Genomic DNA, 17,446 nt, shown 5'->3' with positions numbered 1-17,446 from the left:
GATCAAGGCACATTCCACAAGGGCTATTGGTGCTTCTTGGGCAGTGCATCACCGGGCCTCTATGGCTCAAATCTGCAAGGCCGCAACCTGGTCTTCAGTTCATACATTCACCAGATTCTATCAGGTGGATGTGAGAAGGCATGAGGATATCGCCTTTGGGCGTAGTGTGCTGCAGGCAGCGGTACAGGGTCCTCAGGTCTGATTGCACCCTACTTGGTCGTGGTTCCCCCCCCTCAGGTAGCATTGCTCTGGGACATCCCATCAGTAATTACTGTGGCTCTGTGTCCCGTGATGTTCGAGAAAGAAAATAGGATTTTTTAAAACAGCTTACCTGTAAAATCCTTTTCTTTCGAAGGACATCACGGGACACAGAGGTCCCGCCCCTCTTCTAATACACTATATTGCTTGGCTACAAAACTGAGGTATCCCTGCAAGGGGGAGGGATTATATAGGGGGTTGAACTTCCTGATAGGGTGTGCCAGTGTCCAATCACCAGTGATACCTATATAACCCATCAGTAATTACTGTGGCTCTGTGTCCCGTGATGTCCTTCGAAAGAAAAGGATTTTACAGGTAAGCTGTTTTAAAAAATCCTATTTTTATCTTAATGCATAGACTGCATTAAAGTGATTGTAAAGTCTTGTTTAAAAAAAAAAAAAAAAAAAAAAAATCTAACAAACATGTTATACTTACCTACCTCTGTTGCAGTGGTTTTGCACAGATCAACCCAGATCCTCCTCGTCTCCTGTCCCTCTTCGGTGCTCCTGGCCCCTCCCTCCTCTCGAGTGCCCCCACAGCAAGCAGCTTGCTATGGGGGCACCCAAGCTGAGCTGTAGCTCAATGTGTCCATTCAGACACTGAGCTGCCGTTTGTCCCCACCCTCTCTCTCTCCTGCTTGGCTAACTAACTTTGACAGCTGCGGGAGCCAATGGTGCCGCAGCTATGTCTCAGCCAATCAAGAGGATAGTACCATATGGTCGGGGGGGCTTGTGGACGTCGCTGGAGAGAGAAGGGTACTCGGGTAGATATTAGGGGGGCTGCTACATACAGTTTATTTTATCCTAATGCATAGAATGCATTAAGATGATAAACCTTCTGACTTTACAACCCCTTTAACAGTGGGACACTATTCCTCCCAAGGATGCCAACAATGGGGCACTATTCTTCCCCTAATACCAAATCCACTGATGCCAGGAAAATTTCCACTCCCGCTTGCCGCAGTCACTTAGGAATAAAAGTGACCCCAATTTTTTTTTTTTTTAAACCGTGTCAAAATAAAAAATTAAAAGTAAAATAAGAAAAAATTTTTTTTAAAGTGCCCCGTCCCGACGAGCTCGCGCGCAGAAGCGAACGCATACGTGAGTAGCGCCCGCATATGAAACTGTATTCAAACCACACATGTGAGGTATCGCAGCGATTGTTAGAGCGAGAGCAATTATTCTAGCCCTAGATCTCCTCTGTAACTCAAAACTGGTAACCTGTAGAAAATTTTAAACATCGCTTTTGGAGATTTTTAAGGGTAAAAGTTTGTTACTATTCCACGAGTGGGCGCAATTCTGAAGCGTGACATGTTGGGTGTCAATTTATTCGGCGTAACATATATCTTTCGACATATATCAAATAAAATGGGCTAACTTTACTGTTTTATTTTTTTAATTCAAAAATGTGCTTTTCCAAAAAAAAGTGCACTTGTAAAACAGCTTTTCTTTCTAAGTAATGTTCTAGCAAGAAAAAAAGATTTTAACTTGTAAACAAGTGTAAAAATGAGGCTCGGTCCTTAAGTGGTTAAAAAGTTTTGGAGACCCCTGTACTAGTGTATACTTGGCTTTGTTTTGGTTATTCTATGCTATTAACATAAAACATATATTTTTTTTCATAGAATAATTGCTAATCCCAAGGATGTCATCACAGCTCAGTTTGATGAGCCTGGTGGCAGTAAGGACTTTTGCAGCCAATCCTGCCTCTCTACTTTTGAGATCAAGAGGAAAGCTTCTGTCACCATCCATACCAATAGCATTTCCACAAAGTGCAGTGTTTGTCTAAAAAATGCTGTTGTAAGTAGCTACATGGTTAATATTTATCTGTCCAATTCCCATATTCCCTAATTTGTGTTTAACTTATGTGTTCCCTTCTTTCTTTTTTTTTTTTTTTTTTTTTCTAGATTCGGCATGAGGTAAATTACCAAAATGTGGTGCATAAGCTCTGCAGTGACGCTTGCTTTTCTAAATTTCGCTCTGCCAATAACCTTACAATGAACTGTTGTGAGAACTGTGGAGGATACTGTTACAGCGGTTCTGGCCAGTGCCATTTGCTGAACATTGATGGTCAGTGCAAGAAGTTCTGCAGTTCAACTTGCGTTACTGCTTTCAAACAGGTATGATTCATAGTTCATAATTCAAAGTAGTTTTCATTTTAGGCTGATTAGTCATTACATCTTCAAATTGCAAATTATCAGAACTGTAAGGTAAATCTGGAACTAATTTTAGATTGCTTGGACATATATGCTGCTTTTAATAACTCAGCCATATTACTGTGGGAAAATGTTTGCAACCAGTAATTTGTTATAATGTTGAAAGCTAGAGTGTGGTGAAAATGTTTGCTGCTTCTGGTGCTAGAATAAATGTTTAACAGTACATAATGTACAAAATATGTTGAAGTGCAACTAAAAAGCAAAAACTTTTTTTAGTTTTGAGTGGAGAGGGATTAGAACACCACCTGCTCTCTGTGCCCCCATTTGGGAGTTTCAGCCTTCAACCATCCTTTCTTGTTTTTACAGTTTTCACCGAAAGTGAAAAGAAATGTATGGTATTTTAGCAGTATTTTGCTGAGAGTGAGAACTGAGGGTGATTAAATGATATCAGGCATACTAACATGGTGCCATGTTGAAAAAAATGGCTCTGAGCTTACTTGCAAATCAGACCATGGAACACCAGATAATATTTTACACACACACACACTCAGTACCTTGAAAAAGTATTCATACCCCTTGATTTTTGACATTTTGTCTTGTTAAAACAAAAAACATAAATGTATTTTATTGGGATTTTATGTGATAGACCCACACAAAGTGGCACATAATTGTGAAGTGGAAGGAAAATGATAAATGGTTTTATGATAAAATATGTGAAAAAGTGTGACACATCCATTTGTATTCAGCCCCCCGAGTCAATACGTTGTAGAACCACCTTTCTTTTTGGGGATGTCTCTACCAGCTTTGCATGTCTAGAGTGACATTTTTGCCCATTCTTTGCAAAATAGCTCAAGCTCTGTCAGATTGGATGGAGAGAGTCTGTGAACAGCAATTTTCAAGTCTTGCCACAGATTCTCAATTGGATTTAGGTCTGGACTTTGGACCATTCCAAAACATGAATATGCTTTCATCTAAACCATTCCATTGTAGCTTTACCTGTATGTTTAGGGTCGTTGTCCTGCTTGAAGGTGAACCTCCGCCCCAGTCTCAAGTCTTTTGCATACTTTGCAGGTTTTCTTATAAGATTGCCCTGTATTTGGCTCCATCCATCTGCCCACCATCTCTTGACCAGCGTCCCTGCTGAAGAAAAGCATCCCCACAACATGATGCTGCCACCACCATGTTTCACGGTGAGGATGTTGTGTTCAGGGTGATGTGCAGTGTTAGTTTTCTGCCAGACATATAGTTTTGCTTTTCGGTCAAAATTAAATTTTGGTTTTGACCAGAGCACCTTCCACGTGTTTGCTGTGTCCCCCACATGGCTTCTTGCAAATGGGACTTCTTTCAACAATGGCTTTCTTCTTGCCGCTCTTCCATTAAGGCCAGATTTGTGAAGTGCACGACTAATAGTTGTCCTGTGGACAGATTCTCCCACCAGAGCTTTGGTGTAATGCAGATCATCCAGAGATACCATGGACCCCTTTGCTGCTTCTCTGCATGCTCTCCTTGCCCGGCCTGTCAATTTAGGTGGACAGCCATGTCTTGTTAGGTTTGCAGTTGTGCCCTACTCTTTCCATTTTCGGATAGTGGATTGAACAGTGAGATGTTCAAAGTTTGGGATACTTTCTCTTTTGTTCATTGACAGACACAGCGCTCCATTACTCAGAACCATAGGGTTATACCGCCCCTTACAGGAGTAGGGCACTAGGCAGAAAAAGACTTGATAGACATCCCCCTCCCTGCTATAGGCCTTCAGTTTTTTTTCTGCCTAGTCAGGAGTAAGGACCTAGTTCCCTGCTGGGATGTCTAGTCCTGGGAATTTTTTTTGTTTATTTTCTTTTTTCCTGTTTTTTTTTTTCTCCGGTGAGTTCTACAGTCAACTGCCGGGCTTGGCGATGGGCTGGACACTAAGATCCAGTTTTCTCGCTAGTCTGGCCAGTGAGCATACCATTGCTACGCGCTAGGTCGGCCACGACATAGCCCCACTGGACAGGGGGCTGGCCCTGCGAGTTAAACGTCTCGCGAGATCGCATACAACCGATTTTCGGCCTGAGTCGCAGTGTTCCTCATGGCTGACAGCCCCCCCAACTTCGGTGGTAGGGGCATCTGTCTGGGAGCGTTACCTGCACGCTTTGCTGGATCGGTAAGTACGGTGCGCCCCTCCTCTCCTTCCCTGTATGTGTTGTGGGGCGTGGGTACTCCCTGGGGTGGCCAGTTCCTCCCCTGTTCTCCTCCCCCCTCTCCCTTCCCAGTTGAAGGCCCAGGCTTCTGGCCTAGGTGCTTTTTGGACACATTGTCCCCCCTCCTTCCACCCTTGGGGTTGCTCAGTCCGGTCCCCCTGCGGGCCGCACACTCTCGGCAGGCAGACAAAAATTTAGGCCGCGGCTTTGCGGCCTACCGACTGGGTGGGCGGCGGAGGCCACTTCTGTTTTTTGGGTGTCCGCCCTCCGTCCAGGGGATCGGATCGGTCCAGTCTCCCCGCAGGCTACGCACTTGCGGGAGGAGGCCGAAAATTTAGGCCGCGGCTTTTGCAACCTGCTAGGCCTCGTGGCTGCCTCCTACCAGAGGGGCGGCACTGTGGGGGCTCTGAGGACAATCTCCTTTTGGGGGTTCTTTTAGGTGGGCCCAGCGTGGGTGCTCCTGGCGTTCACTGTGAGAGGCCTCAGTGGTGCCATGGGTGGGCGGCATCTGTTGTCCCCGCCCTCCCGTGTGGGGCCTCGGTCGGCGCGCCCCCCGTGTGGGGCCTTGGGTGGTGGGGGTCTCAGTTGGTGGCCCCCTCTGAGTTTTTTGGGGTGGCGCTTGGGCATATAGCCTAGTAAATGGCACCCCCCCACCCTCCCCTACTTTCTCTGTCTTGAATGATCCTATATTTGGCTCTGCCGCCACGGACGTGGCCCACCTTGCGGGGTTGGTGGCCACGCTCCCTGTCCTGTCGGAATGAGAATGATTCCTCCACAACTGCAGTGGTGCACGAAAAGGCGCTGGTTGTCGCACTTATATCTGTGTGGGAACCTTTTCAAGATGGGGATGCAGCAGTGGCTGCGACTGAGGGCCAGTTCCCCTTTGGCACCCATAATCCGTTTTGCGCGGCAGAAGCGTTCCCTTCTCCCTCTTATTTTGCCAAATTGGTCCATGAAGACTGGGAGTGTCCAAATTGTCCTTTATGCTTCCGAAAACGCTTGCTATAAGGTACCTCTTTGAGGAGTCCCGCCTTCAGAAGTGGACTGTTCCACCAGCAGTGGACCCCCCTGTCTCTAGGCTGATGATTCCAATAGAGGAATCTTTGGTTTCTAAAGATCCAGCTGACATAACTGGAGGGGGAGCAGAATTCCCTTGATTTTGCTGCATTGGCGGACCTGTTGGTCTAGGACAGGGATCCTCAAACTACGGCCCTCCAGCTGTTGCAGAACTACACATCCCATGAGGCATTGTAAAACTCTGACATTCACAGACATGACTAGGCATGATGGGAATTGTAGTTCCTGAACACCTGGAGGGCCGCAGTTTGAAGACCCCTGGTCTAGGAGCTGAAGTTTATCTGCTATGCCTTTTGGCCGCAGTTCCCCTGGTTGCTGAGCTCTCTGTTTCTGCTGTGGTGCTTAGACATGTATTGTGGGGGGCTACCCTGGATGACCTCATTACGCGTCTTGATTTTGTCCGGTTACAAGAGAGTTTTCCGGACTTGTTACCCAAAAAAGTTTTTTTTTGCTTCCAATGTGTGTCTGTCGCCGGTCCTGTTTGCTGTTCTCCTCGTGGGTCTGTGCAAGCCCTGTCACTTCAGAGTGTGATTGTCCCGGGTTGCCGTGTCCAGAACAGTTTTGGGGGTTTTATTCAAACCTGTTCACGCTCCAAAAGATGGAGGGCATGGTACGTCCAATTCTGGAACTCAAGGCCCTGACCTGCCTTGTGTGGGTACAGAAGTTCAAGATGGAGTCCGTCCGCACGGCGCTGGCACCCTTTCATCATGAGGACTTACTGCCTTCTATCGACATCACAAATGCTTACTTACGCATTCCGCTATGTGCCTGACTCCAGCACTTCCTCAGTTTTGCTGTGGGTGCTGAGCATTATCAGCGCGTGGTGTTGCCCTTTTGGTCTTGCCACCACTCCTCGGGTGTTCACGAGGTGAGGTGCTGGCCCCGTATCTGGCATGGTTGCGTCAGTGGGAGTTTGTGGTCCTGGGCTGCCTGAACGATCTTTTGCGAGTCCTTGACTACCCCGAGGGGCAACTTAGCTCCTATACAGACCTTGACAGATTTCAGTTGGCTTCTATACTATCTGAAGTCTGCTTTGGCCCCTTGCAGAACATTGGATTTTCTAAGTCTGACCCAGGCTTCAGCTCTGGCAAGTGTGTTTTGTTTTTTGTCTTATGGACAAACTCCAGTAGTTGCATGCTGTATTTTATATTTACTGTTGTCCGGCAGGTGGGCCTCCCTGTGGACCTGCATGTGGGTTTTGGGTCTAATGGTATCTACCTTCTTTTATTAAAAAGAAAAAAAAAAAAGCGATTTCATTTGCACAGTTCCATACAAGCTCCCTTTAGGGAGATCCTGGCATAATAGGACAAATGCCCGAGGTATTTGGCCGAACCAGGAAACCAGAGGTTCCCTCGTCTGGTGGCTTCGCTCGCCGGTTCTTCGGACGGGTAAATCCTTTCTCCCTTTGTATTGAACAGAGTGAACACCAATGCCAGTCTGTCTGCTGGTGGAATCTGGACTACCGAGCAATATCCTGGAACTTCGAGCGATAAGACTGTCTGGACTGTCCGGTACGGATCCAGTCAGACCATGTAACGGCGGTGGCTTATGTCAATCACCAGGGCGGGTCAAATGGGGTGTTGGCAGCCCTGGCAGTTGCCAGTATCCTCCGGTGGGTAGAACGTCTTATTCTGGCTCTCTCCGACGTACGCATTCCAGGAGTGGAATACTAACAGTCGGATCACTCAGTCGGCTAGGGTTGGACAACGAAGTGGGCCCTTCACCGGGCCGTGTTTCATCAGATATGTATCCGACTGAGCACTCGTGAGGTAGATATGTTTGGGTCCTGGCTCAACAGGACGGTACCAAGGTTTCTGGCAAGGTCACGAGATCCTTTGGTGGGCAACTTAATCGCTCTGGTGGCCCATGGGGCCGGTAACGTTTGCTCTACCCCTTTCCTCTTCTCCAGCTTCTGCTGTGTCTTTTGTGCAGGATCATGGCAGTGGGATTCCGGTCATTCTATTGTCTCTGGCTGGGTCCCGTCGGTCTGGGTGCGCCGACCGGGTGCGCCTGGTCGCCAATGTTCCTTGGCGACTGCCTCTTTTAAAGAATCTACTGTCCCAAGGGCCGTTCTTCCATCCTGCTTTAGAGTCACTGGTTTTAATGGCCTGGCTGTGATGGGCCAGGTGCTGCAGTTCTGATTCTGCTGATGGATTGGGTGTCTACCTCCTAGGAGGTACTACTTCCGAATGTGGAAAGCGCATATATCCTGGTGTGAGTCACCGGGTATTCATCCTTGTTCTTTCTCGGTGGCTCGGATTCCGACCACGGGGGGGTTGAGCAGGAATAGGCCTCAAGTACCATCTAAGGCCAGGTGTCAGCCTGGGTGGTCTTCTTTAGCGTGCCCTGGTGCGTACCTTCTTTATTCAAGGGGTTGTTTCCACCGGTGCAGTCTCTTCTACCTCCATGGGATCTGAACTTGGTGATTTTGGTTCTCCAGAAGCCTCTCTCTCAAAATATTCTGGAGATTCCACTGCTTACTCTTATCACCTCTTTTCGCAGGGTGTCGGAAATGGTAGCGTTATTTTAATGTACACCTTACCCAGGGTTACACAAGGTTAAAGTGGTTCTTTGCCCTTTCCATCATTCCTTCCGCAGATTTCCATTTGAAGAAGGACACTGTTGCCTTCCTTGTGTCCCTGGTCAACACATTCTAAGGCAGTGGTCATCAACCCTGTCCTCGGGGCTCACTAACAGGCCAGGTTTTATGCATTACCTTGGGGAGATGCAGACTAATACTGCAACCACTGGTAATACTGCAACCACCTGGCCTGTTAGTGGGCCCTGAGGATAGGGTTGATGACCACTGTCCTAAGGAATTTGCCTTATCTGCCCTGGATGTGGTTTGGGGAATTCAGGTGTATTTGGTAGCCACTGAGTCTTTTTGGAGGTCAGACACACTGTGATCACGGCCAGGCCAAGAAAGGGGCTGTCTGCTTCTTCTGCGACCATTTCTGGATGGATCAGACAGATGATGACTCTGACCTATTCTGTCAGCTCGGGTTCCTCCTGTTACGGCGCATTCTTCTCAGGCACTTATTGCTTCTTGGGCCTTCTGTCATCAGGCGTCTGTTACGCAAGTTTGCAAGGCGGCCGCTTGGTCGTCGGTGTACACTTTCACAACATTCTACGAAGTGGATGTGTTGGCATCTGCGGATGCCTCTTTTGGGCGCAAGGTTTTGCAGGCTGCTGTTTGGTCTATTCCCTCTTGAAGGGGTATTGTTCAGGTTGGGCTCCTGTTACCTGGTTGGCTCTAGTGTTTAGCCTTGAGATTTTTCTTTGTCCCATCCCTCATGTTTGGCACTGATTTGGGACGTCCCTATAGTTCTGAATAATGGAGGGCTGTGTCTGTCAATGAACGAAAGAGAAAATAGTATTTTTGACTTGCCGTAAAATCCATTTCTCTGAGTTCATTGACAGACACTGCACCCACTCCTCTAAGGCGTTTTAATACTTCTGATACTGCTTGTTACTAAACTGAAGGCCTTTAGCAGAGAGGGGGTGTATACCTCCTAGGACTGCCCATAGGCGTAGCCAAGTCTTTTTTCTGCCTAGTGTCCTTCTCCTGTAGGGGGCGGTATTAACCCTATGGTTCTGAATAATGGAGCGCTGTGTCTGTCAATGAACTCAGATTTTATGGCAAGTCAAAAATCCATTTTTTAAATTTTTTTTAACTAACCATGCTTTAAACTTCTCCACAACTTTATCCCTGACCTGTCTGGTGTGTTCCTTGGCCTTCACGATGCTGTTTGTTTACTAAGGTTCTCTAACAAACCTGAGGGCTTCACAAAACAGCTGTATTTAAACTGCGATTAAATTACACACAGATGGACTTTATTTACCAATTGGGTGACTTCTGAAGGCAATTGGTTCCACTAGACGTTAGGGGTATCAGAGTAAAGGGGTCTTAATACATATGCACATCACACTTTTCACATACAGTATTCGTAAAAAAAAAATTGAAAACCAATTATTTTCCTTCCACTTCACAATTATGTACCACTTTGTGTTGGTCTATCACATAAAATACATTTATGTTTTTGGTTGTAACATGACAAAATGTGGAAAATTTCAAGGAGCATGATTACTTTTTCAAGGCTCGGTATATATATTTAATAGTGGATTTCTACATATTTTTCTTGTGACTAGAGTTAAAAAGTGTTTAAAGTAAATATGAAATATTGCATATTAATATGCAGTCTTTTTTATTTAGTCAGTAGATGGAGCTTTGTCCTTTTTTAAGTGTAAATTAATTTCATCTTTAAGCTGTACTGAAAGAAGCCTTGATCACTGATCTCCAATTAGTCATCATAGCTGTCACTCATCTCTTAAGATGAAAGCTTTGTTTGCCATGCTGCCTCTAACCCCTAGTGCTTTGGGAAACCATTGTCCTGTTTGTGTGAGTTTATACCCATGCACATTAAAAACACAGTTAACCCTTTCCCGCTGCCATCTCCTGCCCCATATATCTGAATGCTGGGCTTTCGGGTCATGTGACCACTGTGCTTGGCTGTCGCAGTGATCACATGATCAGAAATCTCCTGATCGCAAGTATGCAAGGGCGCCCGCTCACAGCACAGAAAAGCCCTTAGATAAGGCCACATATATATGCGGCCTCTCTGCATTAAAGCCCACCTGCCGAGCAGCTGCATATATCTGTTACGTCGGCAGGAAGAGGTTAAAGTAATACATTTGCATCATTGTTTGATTAGCTTACATAGTCCATGTATCTAACAACTTTACATTTCAGTTGTAAGTTTGTGTTTTTTTTTTTAATTTTAATTCATATATATATATATATATATATATATGTGTATTTATTTTTTTACAGAAATCTGCTAAAATCACTCCATGTGCTCTGTGCAAAACATTACGTTCCTCAGCAGAAATGATTGAGAACACCAACAGCATGGGTCGCACTGAGCTGTACTGTTCTGTTAACTGCTTGTCAGCCTACAGGGTCCAAAGCGTGACTTCATCAGGTATTGGGAGTTAATTTTTGTTACAATAAATCTGATTCTCAGGTGCTTAGACCTAAAGCTCAGTTACAAGTCTTACAAAATGTGAATATTTGCAGTGATCCAGCCTCTGATGTCTTTTGTAACATGCTTGTGTTCTGTAACATGCCCTCAGTCAACCTGGATCTCAAGTAGGATTGTAGATGTAAGCTTGTCAGGTCAGGCTGTGGACACAAGAGCCAAAAGTATGTTGGCTTTAGAGTTGTGTATTATGCGGAAGCTTCAGACAGGTGTTTAAAATGTTTTGTACGAAGTGTATCTGCATCTGCAATGTACTTAAAGTGAAACTTTAGTTTAAAAAATAAAAAAGGGCAAACAGGCAGGAATTGTAATGCAGAAGAGACATGCATTGTCTCTTCTGCATTAAAATGACCTACCTGCTTGTGCCTCTGTACAGTGAGCCCACACTACAAATTTGGCAATGCTGAATCTAACTGAACTCCCGCACATGCGTGGGAATGACGTCATTCTTTCCCGGCCAATTAAAGTGGATTGTGATTGAGACCTGGAAGCCTACTGCCTGAAGTTGTAAGTGGCCGGACAGGGAAATTCGGGACACCGCATCTCTGGAGCAGAGGTGAGTATAGTTCCGCTTTAAGCTTCACATCTCTCTGTGGCAGTCCCAGTAGTTAAGCTGTTAATCATTGTTTCTCAGAGACACTTGTATTCTACTTTCCAGAATTGCAGTTACTACCCAGATATGATAACTTGTAAAGTACTTCTACATTTCATAGCAGCCTCTGTTTTCTATTGATTGTGCAGTTAAATTATCCTTTCTTGTTCATTAAGGGACACAGGAAGTCTTACACTTTAATGGTAGGTGGCAGTATAACCCAAAAGTGAAACCGGAGTCCTTGCTGTGACCATAAAAGCAGTTTTGGTCCTGACCTGGGAGGAACTTCTCATTCCAGTCTTGATCTCCGTATCTTGTCCTCTCTAGTGAAGGTGAATGCTGGATGTGGGTCACATGTTTTCCTAGTTTAAACTGTATGTTGAACAAGTTTTGTTTTTGGGTGCAGGGCTACCCTGACAGCAGTACAAAGCTCTCTGGCTCTGCATTTAGATCCAGGGCTTTTTTGCAATAGCCTTTACTTCATATTGGCCCAGGTGACTATGCCTTGCTGACTTGGTTGAAGCTCCTGCTCCATGGATTTTGACACATCCTTGGATCTCAGCAGTCGGGCATCTTTGAATCCCTACTACTTTGATGCTCAAGTTTAGGAAGGATGTTCAGAAAGGATTTACCCTTAGAGATTCCACTCTGGAGACATTCTACCTTCTTGCAGATTGCTGGGGCTTGGTTTGGTTTTAGGCTCTGTCAGGTCTTTTTTTCTAGCTGTTTTTGGTGAAGCGATTATACCTCTACCTCTTGTCTACCCCTTGCTTAATTCTTGTTGGGGACTCCCCATGTACCTTGTTCTGTTTGGTCATTGCTGGATTGATACCTGGTTTATGAGCTCACCACCCGCTCACCATTGGAGGGTAATCCAATCCTATTTTTCTTTTTTTTTTTTTTTTCCCCATATTTTTTATGGTAATCTTTGCTTCAGTAAAGTAAATGCCTCTGACAGTCATTACAGTCATGGACCTCCTTTTTTCCTTTTTTTTTTTTTTTTTTTCCTATTTGTCCCATTTGGTAATCGGGGGAACTAAGGCTTTGAACTTTCGCTGACTTACCATGGTACTGACCTTCTCTCTCCCAGAATCTGTTCTTTGAGCCCTCCGTCTGACCCTAGTTCTCTGGTACAGCCTTGCTGCAGAACTGGTAGTAGGGAGGCTTATCCTCTCCTGGCCTATAGTTTTTTTATTTTGTCAGTATCCAATCTTTTTGCATGTGGCTGTATAACCCAACAGGGAAAGACTTCCTGTGTCCCTCAATGGACTCTAAAAAGAGATTTATTGGTGTGTACAAAATCCTACTATTGTACCTGGGGGTGAAGGTGACTGCATATGAAGCTTTAAATGTTTTTACTTTCACATTGTAAAATATACAATACACACACACACACGCCCACACCAGCAATGCTTTTGTCCATGAATAATCTGTTTTATACTGAAAATTTTAATTTTACATATGTTTTTCACAGGTGTACAAATTCAGTGTAATAGCTGCAAAACTATGGCCATACCACAGTATCATTTGGCAATGTCTGATGGGAGCATTCGAAATTTCTGCAGTTATAACTGTGTAGTTTCATTTCAAGTGAGTCTTGTCTTAACTAAGCTTAACTGCCTTTACTTAGTATTTTTAGTATTTTCTTTGGTAAAGAGATATGTTTATATCTCTATCTAATTTTTTTTTTTTTTTTTTTTTTTTTTACACTTAACTACATTGTGTTGAATATTGCATATGTTTTTTTTCCCCCCGATGTCTTATTTTGGTGTAAATAAAATATGGTTATTTTTTAGTCTGGAGCATGATTTTTACATTGTCTTACTCAATCCAACAGAACCTATTTAGCAAATCCCCTGGGGTTAATTCTTCAGTGGTCCCTCTTACCCAAGGCCAAGTGATCATGAACGCCAATGCAAGTACAGCGACACAAGCTGGAAGCAGTACACAATCTGTGGTGTCTGCCACGTCAACCACCTCTACATCAACAGTTAGCAGCAGCAATTCGGCTGCTGCTGGACTTCAGAGGTTAGCTGCACAGTCACAGACACAACAACAGAACAACATTTCTCGCCTTTCAGTGAAGTTGAGGTGTCAGCATTGCAGTCGGCTGTTTGCCACCAAGCCAGAACTCTTGGACTATAAGGTATCAAACCTAGTGTTATACGTTGGATATGTACAGATAGTAGGTGACATCCAGCTGTTGTTCATGTACCAAAATGTATACACAGATTCCAAAATTTTAAATATCTGAATACGGATAATTCTGAAGGGTTTGGCTTGCTCTGAGATTATATTACTTGTTTGTCACTTGTACAGTTTGTATCTGTGGGGAAATGAGCATCTTATCTTACACAGGGAAGAAATCTCTTAGCTCACTGTGCCATAAACCAGTAAATAAGCAGTCCTGAATTGATGTGAAACTAAGACATACATTTAGACAAAGGAGCATATTTGGTAAATGCGGGTGAGTCTAGGCATGTTGGCTTGCCTAGATTTGCAGACAGTTTGATGATCATCATGTACATTCATATTTGTTGTATTGCGAATCTCGTCTTCGTTAAAATTTGACTGCACCGGTTTCTGCTAATGCATGGTAGGAAGAGAAATGTGTATTTTTACAAAAATGCAAAGTGTGTGCCCACTTTCCTATTGAAAATGGAAATTCCCTTTTAACCGCTTCAGCCCCGGAAGATTTTACCCCCTTCCTGACCAGAGCACTTTTTGCAAGTCGGCACTGCGTCGCTTTAACTGACAATTGCGCGGCCGTGCAATGTTGCCCTCAGACAAAATTGACTTCCTATTTGATCACCTCTACCTCTGCGGATTTTTATTTTTTGCGCTATAAACAAAAAAAAGTGACAATTTTGGAAAAAACGCAATATTTTTTACTTTTTTGCTATAATAAATATCCCTCAAAAATATATCTAAAAAAAATTTTTTTTCCTCAGTTTAGACCGATATGTATTCTATTACATATTTTTGGTAAAAAAAATCTCAATAAAGGTATATTGATTGGTTTGCACAAAAGTTATAGCCTACAAAATAGGGGATAGTTTTATGGCATTTTTATTATTATTTTTTACTAGTAATGGCAGCCATCTGCGATTTTTATCGGGACTGCGACATTATGGTGGACACATCGCACACTTTTGACACATTTTTGGGAACATTGGCATTTATACAGCGATCAGTGCTATAAAATGCACTGATTACTGTAAAAATGTCACTGGCAGGGAAGGGGTTAACACTAGGGGGTGGTCAAGGGCTTAAATTTGTTCCCTAGTGTGTGTTCTAACTGAAGGGGGAGGGGACTGTGTAGGGGAGATGACAGCTCACTGTTCATACTCTGTATGAACAGACGATTTGTTTCTTCTCCCCTCAGAGAACCAGAAACTGCGTGTTTACACACACAGATCCCGGTTCTTGGTGTGTCAGCAGCGATCGCAGGAGCCTGGCGGTGATCGTGACCGCCGGGCACTCGCATCAGCTGTGGGGTGGAGCAACGGCCACGCGCCCCTAGTGGCCACAGGGCGAAGCGACACAACATAACGTCGTTTCGCCCATCCATGCCATTCTGCCGCAGTACAACTGCGGCGGCTGGTCGGCAAGTGGTTAAGTTTACTGGTTGTATTTGATGAAGTGTCCCAATCATGTAGTAGTGTTGGCCCTCCTTCACACGGCCATTTAGCCTCATACACCAAATTCTTGTGGCTGGAATAGCAGCAGCCACTCAGCCAGTGCAAAATATTGACAGGCTGACAGCGGCCATCGCTGTTCAAATGTAGCCACACACCAAGTGGTTACCTGTGGTTAGGAACAGATATTTGAGTCTAGGTAAATATTACATTCGGCTCCCACTACAGGTAAGCACTTGGTGTGTGGCTACATGTGAACAGCGACATGCCTCTGCCAGTGTCAACACTCTCTGCAGGCTGAGCGGTCAGACTCTGAGTTACTGCTGTAATTTGCATGCACCTGTCATTCCAACTGCAAGAATCTGCTGATTCTTGATGCTGAAATTTGGTGTATGTGGCTTGACGGCCATGTGAAGGAGGCTTTGCAGCTGATTGTTCCAGGCTAAACCAATAAATACACGTTTGTTTTGAAATGCACTGATTTTAATACATCTCTTTCATCTTAGGGTAAAATGTATCAGTTTTGCGGTAAAGCCTGCTGTGATGAATACAAAAAAATTAACATGATTACAGCAATGTGTGAATACTGCAAAATAGAGAAGACTATTAAGGAATTGGTGCGCTTCTCAGGAGTTGAAAAGGTTTTCTGCAGTGAAGGTTTGCTATTTGGATTATATTTTTTTCATTAGGAGTCTAAATTGTTCATGTGTTAACCACTTTCAACCCTTAGGCTGTATATAATACGGCCTTGGGTTGAAGTGGTTATACCAGGATCATGGCTGCAGCTTGATCCTGGTATTAAAATTTTCAGCTAGCAACTTGCTTTAACGTAAAAGTGATCAAGCAGTTCTACAGCCGCTGATCACGTTTACAGGATGCACATATAAGTGTATTTTTTCTCGTAAACTTGCGTTTTAATAAATGTGCATGCAAATATCATGCAGCAACCACCATTGTATTCTCCAGGGCCCCTGTTTTCAGAAAATATATAATGTTTGGTGATTTTAAGTAATTTCTTGCAAAAGTTGATTTAACATGTACAGCGGGTAAAGTAAGTATTGAACATGTCACCATTTTTCTAGGTAAATATATTTCTAAAGGTGCTATTGACCTACAATTTTCACCACATGTACCCATACATACAAAGAAACCAGAACAAATCATTTCAGAAATTAAGTTATGTGTAATAAAATGGAATGACACAGGGAAAAAGTATTGAACACGCTAACTTAAATGTAATACTTTGTACAAAATCCTTTGTTGGTAATGACCGCTTCAAGACACCTCCCACATGAAGAAACTAGTCGCATGCATTGCTCAGGTGTGATATAGGCCCATTCTTCCACACAGTCTTCAAATCTTGAAGGTTCCGTGGGCCTCTTCTATGAACTGATCTTTTACTTCTTTCCATAGATTTTCTATTGAATTCAAGTCAGGTGATTGGCTTGGCCATTCTAGCAGCTTTATTTTTTTTTTCTTTGAAACCAGTTGAGAGTTTCCTTGGCTTTGTGTTCGGGACTATTGTCTTGCTGAAATGTCCACCCTCGTTTCATCTTCATCATCCTGGTAGATGGCAGCAGATTTTTTTATCAAGAATGTCTTGGGGCATTTTTCCATTCATACTTCAGTGATATGAGATTTGACAGTACCGTATGCTGAAAAACAGCCCCACACCATGATGTTCCCACCTCCAAACTTCACTGTTGGTATGGTGTTTTTGGGGTCAGGTGCAGTACCATTTGACCTCCAAACATGATTCAAAAATAATAAAAGAGTATGGGACTTTAAATGAGGCAGGTTCAAACACAAATTAGAGAGTAAAAATAAATACTTTTAATGTACATGAGTATCAAGTTGCGTAACGTTATATATAACAAAAAATTGCTCAGTGCATATGCAGACATATTGGGAAGTAAATTGCATACATATAAACAGAGTGTAAAACATAATTGCCATAACAAGGGGACAATAATACATATTTCATGAGTATAACTTGTAATATACAGTAAAATTCATAAAAATCTTGGTGGAAATGTGAGGGGTTACATCCTCAACAGCTCGACGCGTTTCGTCGGTAAGCCGACTCATCAGGAGCGGATATTGAATATCTGTATGTGTTTGACCTCCAAACATGATGTATATTATGGCATCCAAAGAGTTCAATTTTGGTCTCATCTGACCAGACTGTATTTTCCCAGTATTTCACAGGCTTGTCTAAATGTTGTGCAGCAAACTTTAAGCGAGCTTCATCATGCTTTTTTCTCAGCAATGGAGTCTTGTGTGGTGAGCGTGCATACAGGCCATGGTGGTTGAGTGCATTACCTATTTTCTTTGAAACAATTGTGCCTGCTAATTCCAGGTCTTTCTGAAGCTCTCCACAAGTGGTACTTGACTCTTGGACAACTCTTCTGATAACTCTTCACACTCCTCTGTCAAAAATCTTGCGAGGAGCATATGGTCGTGGACGGTTTATGGTGAAATTATGTTCTTTCCAGAAAAATGGGCAAAAA

At 43.9% G+C, this 17,446-nt stretch overlaps 1 protein-coding gene across 1 annotated transcript in view; it reads left to right on the top strand.

The window, feature by feature from the left end:
- ZMYM4 (zinc finger MYM-type containing 4) overlaps positions 1–17,446 on the top strand; it is a gene marked incomplete in the record, with an annotated part of 194,477 nt that overhangs the window by 103,211 nt on the left and 73,820 nt on the right. Inside the window, 6 exon segments of the mRNA XM_073615589.1 lie at positions 1,880–2,054; positions 2,162–2,374; positions 10,499–10,649; positions 12,773–12,888; positions 13,136–13,444; positions 15,443–15,593. Coding sequence (XP_073471690.1) covers positions 1,880–2,054; positions 2,162–2,374; positions 10,499–10,649; positions 12,773–12,888; positions 13,136–13,444; positions 15,443–15,593 — 1,115 coding nt within the window.

This window comes from Aquarana catesbeiana, linkage group LG02 (assembly GCF_042186555.1).
Source record: "Aquarana catesbeiana isolate 2022-GZ linkage group LG02, ASM4218655v1, whole genome shotgun sequence".
NCBI classification, from domain to species: Eukaryota; Metazoa; Chordata; class Amphibia; order Anura; family Ranidae; genus Aquarana; species Aquarana catesbeiana.
The sequence above is the reverse complement of the archived record's forward strand: the minus strand, read 5'-3'. Positions and strand labels throughout refer to the sequence as shown.